This window comes from Physeter macrocephalus, chromosome 8, assembly GCF_002837175.3.
Source record: "Physeter macrocephalus isolate SW-GA chromosome 8, ASM283717v5, whole genome shotgun sequence".
Lineage (NCBI taxonomy): Eukaryota > Metazoa > Chordata > Mammalia > Artiodactyla > Physeteridae > Physeter > Physeter macrocephalus.
Window position 1 is genome coordinate 64,437,205 of NC_041221.1, and position 9,061 is coordinate 64,446,265.

Here is a 9,061-nt window from a genome sequence, read left to right on the forward strand (position 1 = left end):
CAACGGGAGAGGCCACAGCAAAGGGAGGCCCGCATACCACAAAAAAAAAAAAAAAAAAAAAAAAAAATCTAGACATCCAAGCCATCATCAGCCATCCCTAAATTAAATGAAATGTTCACATATGGTGCTCTTCCTGCATAATTACTCCAACATTTTCTTAGGACCCTCGTCTTCCCACCATTCCTCCTAAAAGTCCCAAAAACTCAGAGTCTTACTCTCATAACCATTCTCTCTCCTCTCATGCTCCTCTTTCAAGTCTATCACTTTATAGACTCGGAACCTTATTTTTCACCTACTTTCCTACTGAAATCAGCTCTTCTGATTTCACCTTTTTCTTTCAGTGATCGTTCTGACCTCAGCATACTCTTTTTATTTTGCCCAACACTGGTTCCTTGTCTTCTCTTCCAACCAGGCCTCTTCTTCTAGGTTTCTCTTCATATGCTCTACTGCCCAATCACCTCTGCACCTGTTGTCCCATTTCTCTTCTCCCTTTGATGGCTAACTTTCTCAGCCACAGTAATCATTCCTGAGTATACAACACCAGGTGCTTCAAGGGCCCAGGTAGGGTCTGTGCAAGCAGGCACCCTGGATGTGCAGCACCAGGCACAACAAACACACAGTTGGTACTCAACAGGCAAACGCCTAACTGGTCTTTCACTTTCCTTATTTTTTTTTTTTAACTACCCCCTAACTTCATGCAACTTAATTCTACTTTGACTCCCAGTCATGTCTTTCTCCTGGACAAACTCAAACGTCTTTTTGTCCTATGCATATCAATCTTTCTACTTCATTTGACACTACTATAAGCCATGCTCCAAATTAAGTTGGTGCAGATTTAAACTTTTTTTTTTAACTTTCTTAAAACCACACACAAAAACTGTACAAGCTGTAGAGTAAGATAACCTATAACCAGAATTTCTAAAACAAAACAAAAAATTCAAATCAAGAAAGGACAGACACTCCACAGAAAAATGGAAAAACACTTAAACAGGCACTTCACATAAAAGAACCTCCAAATTTACCATAACGTATGCAGATATTCAATCTCATTAATTAGCAGTGAAATGCAAAAGAAATCTATAATGCAATACCACTACATGCCTACAGAATGGCTAAAATGAAAAAGACAGGCAATACTGTTACCAAGGGAATGTGGAACAACTGGAAATTATATGCACACTGTATAACCCAGCAATTCCATTCTTAAGTATATATGCCACAGAAATATGTTCACCAAAAGCCACCCTGTTCATAATAGCACTATTTTTATTTATTTATTTATTTTTGGCTGTGTTGGGTCTTTGTTTCTGTGCGAGGGCTTTCTCCAGTTGCGGCAAGCAGGGGCCACTCTTCATCGCGGTGCGCGGGCCTCTCACTGTCGCGGCCTCTCCCGTTGCGGAGCACAGGCTCCAGACGCGCAGGCTCAGTAGTTGTGGCTCACGGGCCTAGCCGCTCCGCGGCATGTGGGATCTTCCCAGACCAGGGCTCGAACCCATGTCCCCTGCATTGGCAGGCAGATTCTTAACCACTGCACCACCAGGGAAGCCCAATAATAGCACTATCTTAAGAGACAAAAACAACCCAAATATCCATCAACATAAGAACAGATAAATTGATTCATGCAGTGGAATGCTGCACAGCAATGAGAATGAACTACTGCTACATGCAATAACATAGATGAATAACATAGATAAAATATAACTGATATAAGAAGGCCAGATATGAAAAGTACTATATGATTGTATTTACATAAAGTTTAAAAGCAGACAAAAGCTAATCCATGGTATTAGAAATCAAAATAGTGGTTAATTTGTATGGAGGTAGAGACTGGGAGGGGCAGAGAGACATCTGGGCTGCTGGTAATGTCATATTTCTTGATCTGGGCATTGGTTAAATGGGGCACTCACATTGTAAAAATGCACTGAGTTGTACGCCTATAATTTGTGTGTTTTCTGTACATGTGATGCAGAATAAAGGGCTAAAAACAAAACACACATATACATACACACACACACGCTCATATATTAAAATCCTCCTGAGAGCAATCCACAATTTTAAATTACCAACCTGAAAGTTGATAAATATGAACTAGCTGATTGTGCTGGTAAACTGAATGTGGAAGAGATTAAGGAGGGTAGCCGAAGAAGAAACGAAGTGAGTGGATGAAAGAGGGACTTGAATGTAAACAGAGGAGAAGCAGGGCCAACTAGCTAGAATAAAATAATGAACAGCAGAAAGAGAGCCCAGGAAGAGCCCGTGAACGTTGATTTAAGTTCACTCTCTGCCCACCTCCCTCACCAGGTTACTGTGACGTACTGAGATCATGCTTACGAAAGCCCTCTGTAAAAGATAAGGCATTCCTCAAGCATAAGGAGAATATATAAAATTCCCAGGATAATCTCTTAAAACAAATTACAGGTTCAATCTATTCTGGAGCTAGAAGGAAACTCTGGGGCAAAATCAAGATCCAAAGAGGACAGGCAAGTTGGCACATGTCACTCAGGTATTTAGTCTCATAATAAGATCTGGAAACCTGCTCTATGCTCTCCTTCTCTAGTGGTCATTTCACTATAACAAGAACCTACAAACTTCAACATAGATTTAAACAATTTCCACATATTTTTAAACATTGGTTGTTTGGGTCTTTTTTTCAATTCTCTGCTGACACCAAGCTTGCATTTCAGTCCTGATTAATATATGTTGGGAGGAAAGAAGAGTTAATAAAAAAGAGTTTTATTTATTTTAGGTTGATTGATAAACTTAATGCATAGTACTTTATGCATTACTTAATAAAAGAACGAAGATACGGCTCTCTGGGACCCAATATTTCAAAATATAAGTAAATATGCCTGTTTTTGACTCAAGGTGGTTAGCAGTTCCTCTACTGTCACTTTAATTACAGAATGCACACTGTAACAAATTAAATGCAGAAATATATACAAAAGAGTCTTCCCTGTCTCTCTCCAATCCCACATATCTATTAATCATACTCACATATATAGAATCCTTCCTTTGTATGTATGTATTGTTTATTATCACTGTCGCTGTTTGCTTCCTTTTTGAAGAAATGAGATCAACCATATTGTACATATTATCCTACAACTTGCTTTTGCATTAAACATACCAGGATATCTTTGTGTCAGTACCTATAGATATAGACCATTTTATGAATGAATGAGTTCCATAATTTATTCAACCACTTTCCAACTAATGGGCATGCAGCTGTTTCCAGTTTGTTGTTTCACAAGTATATTCTTGTTTACATAACCTACCGTATCAATCCTTTTATTTATTTTTGATAGAACAAATTTCTAAAGGGTATCAGCTTAGTTAAACCAGTTGTAGCAATTCACACTCCCAGCAATGCTGTATGAGCCCACTGCCTTATCTCTGGCCATTCCTAGATATTATCATTCTTTTGTCTGCCAATCTACATACAAGAAATGGTATCTTTATATTTTGTTTGTATTTTCCTGCCTTTATCTTCAGTCATTTTTATTTCTTCATTTGAGACTTGGATTTTTCTTCTGGGTTGTCTTTCTCTATCTTTTACTTAATTTTAAGAACTGTTTAAATCTAGAATTTGAATCTAAGTGCATAGAAGTCAGGAAAGTTACTCTATTTTGCTCAGTTCAGTATCCCCACAACTGAGGACAGTGCCTGACATACAGTACATGTATTTAATAAATATGTATTGAATGAATATAAATAGGGAATATTAATCCTTTTTCAAATATATTAGAAATGTTTTCCCCTGACTTATCAATTTGTTTATTTGGTCTCTAGCTATATAAAGGTTTTGCTGATGATTATATTGTTTTAAGAAAACAAATATATCTTCTTATCTTTATAGCTTCAGGGTTTACTTCCTCAATTAGGAAAGTTTCCCTGTCCTGAGATATTAAAAATATTTATCAAATTTTTCTCTTAATATTTTACAGGGATTTTAATATTTGAAACTTCAACTGAAATTTTTTTTTTTTTTTTTTTTTGCGGTACACGGGCCTCTTACTGTTGTGGCCTCTCCAGTTGCGGAGCACAGGCTCCGGACGTGCAGGCTCAGCGGCCATGGCTCACGGGCCTAGCTGCTCCGCAGCATGTGGGATCTTCCCGGACCGGGGCACAAACCCATGTCCCCTGCATTGGCAGGCAGACTGTCAACCACTGCGCCACCAGGAAAGGCCCTTCAACTGAAATTTTTTATGTTGTGGGGAGATCTCCAACTCTGTCTTCTCCCAAATGGAGAGTCAATTATGCTACCCTTCTCTCACTAAACTGTAATAGTAAGCTACCTTACATACTACCTTTCTTGATTCTGTTTCTTTCTTTTTTTTTTAATAGCCAGCTATGAACGAACTTTGAAACTGTTAATGTTTTACTGTATTATTATTATTATTTTTTTTTTTTTGGTGGTATGCGGGCCTCCCTCTGCTGTGGCCTCTCCCGTTGCGGGGGACAGGCTCCGGACGCGCAGGCCCAGCGGCCATGGCTCACGGGCCCAGCCGCTCCGCGGCACGTGGGATCCTCCCAGACCGGTACGCGAACCCGGTTCCCCTGCATCGGCAGGCGGACGCGCAACCGCTGCGCCACCAGGGAAGCCCACTGTATTATTTTTTTTTAATTTTTTAACTTTTTATTTTGGTTTTTTTGTTTGTTTTTTTAATTAATTATTTTTTTTTTATTTTTGCTGCATTGGGTCTTCATTGTTGCACACGGGCTTTCTCTAGTTGTGGCGAGCGGGGGCTATTCTTTGTTGTGGTGTATGGGCTTCTCATTGTGGTGGCTTCTCTTGTTGCAGAGCACAGGCTCTAGGTGAGCAGGCTTCAGTAGTTGTGGCACACGGGTTCAGTAGCTGTGGCTCATGAGCTCTAGAGCGCAGGCTCAGCAGCTGTGGCGCACGGGCTTAGTTGCTCTGCCGCATGTGGTATCTTCCCGGACCAGGGCTCGAACCCGGGCTCGCCTGCACTGGCAGGCAAATTCTTAACCACTGCACCACCAGGGAAGTCCTTGATTCTGTTTCTAAACTCTTTTTTATTTAAATACCACTGAGCTATTTGTCTATTCCTGAACAATACTACACTGGTGTGATTACAGTCTATTAATAATAAATTTAAATTTCTGGTAGGTCAAAGTCATCTATAGTCATCTTTTTAAAAACCTTTTAATTCCTCCATTTTTACTCTTCTGTATGAGCTTTCTACTCAATGCATCCCCACACGGGGGGGAAAAATCTATTAAGATTCTGATTGGTTTTTTAGCTATTCTGGTGATAGCTAGTTTTCATTTTACACTAGAAATTTTCTAAGAAGACATCCTTATCAAAGACTCATATCTCTTTTTTAGAAAAACTCGTAAAAAGAATTTTGAATTTATTTATTTTGATTTTTAATAGCATTTAACATTAGGATATTTACTCAATCCATGAGACACTTTAGATTTTCAAAACCTAGCAAGGACCCTGATCTCTGTTCCCACGTATTTCCAAATATAATTCAGTGGTTATTTGGCTACTCTGCCAAGAAAGAAAAAATTATCTTTAAAATAACTCACTATCCTCAGTAACATTTAGAAAGAAAATATCCTACGTCAACAAAGAACTAGATAGAGCTTGAGAATGTGATTGTTTCAATGACATATTACGAGAGAATCTTTATAGCAAAGGGACAAAACAGATTTGTTTTGTGATTAAAAAACATTTTTTGTTTATTTCAAACCCCTAGTTTAAGGCATAAAGAATCATACAACTGGGGCTTCCCTGGTGGCACAGTGGTTAAGAATCCGCCTGCCAATGCAGGGGACACGGGTTTTAGCCCTGGTCCAGGAAGATCCCACATGCCATGGAGCAACTAAGCCTGTGCTCCACAACTACTGAGCATGCCCTCTAAAGCCCGCAAGTCACAACTGCCGAGCCCACGTGCCACAGCTACTGAAGCCCGTGCGCCTAGAGCCGGTGCTCCACAAGAAGAGAATGAGAAGCCCACGCACCTCAAGGAAGAGGAGCCCCCACTCGCTGCAACTAGAGAAAGTCGGCATGCAGCAACAAAGACCCAACACAGCCAAAGATAAAAATAAATAAAAATAAATTTATATTAAAAAAAATACAACTGTTTTTGCTTAACAACATGACAAATACTGAGTGTTGAAATGTGCTTCCTATTCTTTTCTCTTGAATATTTATTTCATTTCTTTACTTAATATCAAAAATATTATGATAGTAGTGCTATAATATAGCACCTGGCCAGGGACTTCAGAGGCAAACAAACGCTAGATCTAGATGTACTTGCCACATACTGGCAGTGTGAACTTGATCAAGTCAGTTCACCCCTTTACACCTCAATAAAATGAGGGAATTGGACTAGATAATCTTTAGAGTCCATTCAAACTCTCAGATTCAATGATGGCTGTAAGTCTTTTAAAGTTTACTAGTTGCATCAGAAGATACAGACAACTCAGAATTAAGATCAAAGAAAGGATCAGTAGATTTAAGCAGTTTTCAGAAAAAGCAATTTTCTTTCTCCTCATTATTTCTTTTATTTATTTATTTATTTATTTATTTTTGGCTGCTAATTAGTTGCTAATTAGCTTCCATATTCACCATGAATTGACTTACAGAGTCTGTCATTTATTTTGGGCACAGAAATTTACCTAGTCCATAAAATGCTATTTTCAGATAAGACTTTGGTGTCTTAGAAAATGGAGCTGTACATGGTTTGAGAAAGTATAGTGAGCCATGAAAGGAGGAAGTAAACGCCTGCTCTTTGCGTACCAATAGGTTTTTCCCAAGCTTTTCCTGAAGATTAGGTTGAGGATGATGTTGGGAGAAGATGGAAATGCTAAGCTGGGAGCCAGGGAGGAAAGGCGAGCTGAGGCAGGTAAGTAAAGAGAGGACTAATCACAAACTGTATGATTTAACTGATGAAAGCTGTAAAGCACAACTGAATTATGTTCAGGAAAACAGAGATTTTACAATGAGGGGAAAGTACCTGTAATGACTACGGAGATCACTGCTAAATCAGTAATACTCACTTAAAAAAAAAAGGCTATTGTTTTCTGTGTTTTCAAAAATCTTAGTTTACGATCAAGATTCTCAAATAGAATAAAGTTGAGAACTGAATTGACTACCTTGGAAATTCTGGTGATATTTAGGTATTTTCATTAATTATTCACATATTTAATTTCCTAATTAACTTGATCAGTCTTGGCTAAATCTGACTTGAATATCACTTCTTGGAGACTGAAGACTTCTGAAGAACAGGGTACTTTTCTTTGTAAATTCCTTTGATAATATTTTACTGTGACTCAGAATCAAGAATGCCTTTCACATAGCCACTCTACATCTATAAAAAGCGGTACTTCACACAATTCTGTGAGTGAGATTAAAAACCAGTTCCAATTATCATGTAATTTATTTTTTTTAGTCTAAAGCTGGAAGAATGAGAACTGGTTACCCCAAGATCCAGAGTCTCTCTCTATTTCCCCTGCATTAGTGCTGTGAATAAATTGGCAGTAGGGGAGTGTTATTTTCCCTCCACAAAGAATAGTAAAGTTTTTGAAAGTCCCTGATAAAGCACAACCTGTATCTCATCCTTAAAGATGTACCTACCAATAGCCTTGACCCCAGATGGTTTCAAGTGGTAGAGGCAACTGTGAAGTGGAAGCAGATATGAAAAGAGGTTTTTTAAAATCCTATTTGTTCCCTGCTACCAGCAACCATACCTCTTAGAGGCAGGTCCAAAGGAAAACCTAAATTTATATGTGTTGAATTTTTTTTCAATGACTGAATCATTATGGGTGTCTGTAGGGCATTGTTTGCAAAGATGAGTGCAATAACTCCTTCCATCCTGTTCTCATCTTTTCCTGGATATCCCTTAGGGTGCATAGAACAATAAGCCTAATTCCCAAGTTAGCTGTGGCCAGAAGTGTTGACAGAACAAGGAGAGCAGTCCTTTCCTCCCAAATCACCTTTAAGCTTTCATAGAAAGTTGTCTAAAACTTGCTCTAGACATTACCAAATTATCGCCACTTACTCCATTACGAAATCGCTAAAATCACTTGCTCCAGGTCACAAAGAAATCAAGTACGCCTCAGAACTCGGATTACCAAAGCTGTTCTCCCAGGAAAACAGGCAGCACCCTGGACCACGGTCTGCAAATGCTCTTTCAAACCATAAGTCCGGGCCCACCCTCCTCATTTAGGTAGGTACTCACAGAAAAAGAAACGTCAGGAGCCGGAAACGTGACCAGGGCGATCCACCTCTGTTCTGGGCACCGTTAGAAAGAACCTCAAGTGTCACCACAAGTGACACTCGGGACGGAGACACGCTCCAGGCAGCGGGTGGCCCTAAAGTTACGGACTGGGGCGTTGGATTCCGGAGTACAGGAGAGGGGAGAGGCGTGTCACCCTGGTCTTCCGGGCGCTTTAAACAGGGAGGCGCCGTTGATTGGCGAGAACCCAGCCAAAGTCTCGGGATCGCAGCTGCGCCCACCCTGGACGGGCTGGGCCCCAGGCCCGGTTAGCCTTTCTTTGAGCGTCGTCCAGAATACCGCCGCCCGACCCGAAACACGTCCCGCCTCCAGACCCGAGCCCGGCCTGCCCTGGAGAAGCAAGGACTGACGAGTACGCAGTCGGCACTCAGGCCGGGGCCTCGCTTCGCCCAGATCCCGGCACGCACACTCACCAGCTTGGTGGCCCGGTATGGCCCGGGCCCCACGATGCGGTGCTCCATGGTCCGCACGCAGCGGCGGCCGCGGCCACACCAACGCTGAACCCGGAGAGTCCGAGGCGCCGCAGTTTGAATCCCGAGCCCACGCGCTGCAGGCGCTGATTGGGCGGTGCGGCGGCACGTGACGGGAACTGCGGGGCGGGGTCGCCGGGGCCCCACGGAGGGGGCGGTGGATGTCTCCTCCGAGACCTCCTGCTGCGGAGCGGCAATAGGTTCATAACCACCAGGGGTAGAGTCCGCGGTCCACCCTCGCCCGCCCCGCGCACACGCAAGCAGTCTCCGCAGAAGGGTCGATGAACGTGTGTAATTCAGTGACCGAAAGCCGGTTGGACTGGAGAG

The 9,061-nt window shown here is 41.4% G+C and overlaps 1 protein-coding gene across 3 annotated transcripts in view; it reads right to left on the reverse strand.

Moving 5' to 3' along the window:
* Nucleotides 1–8,774, reverse strand: part of DEPDC1B (DEP domain containing 1B) — a 109,889-nt gene extending 101,115 nt beyond the window's left edge. For 2 of the 3 annotated variants that reach the window (XM_024122893.2, XM_024122880.2), the window contains exon 1: nt 8,678–8,774. In XM_024122893.2, the coding sequence (XP_023978661.1) occupies nt 8,678–8,725 (48 nt within the window). In that variant the 5' untranslated portion in view covers nt 8,726–8,774. Of the gene's footprint in view, nt 1–8,207; nt 8,527–8,677 lie in introns of those variants that run through there. The other variant, XM_024122884.2, reaches the window with a different exon arrangement.
* Between the last annotated feature and the right edge of the window lie 287 nt (nt 8,775–9,061).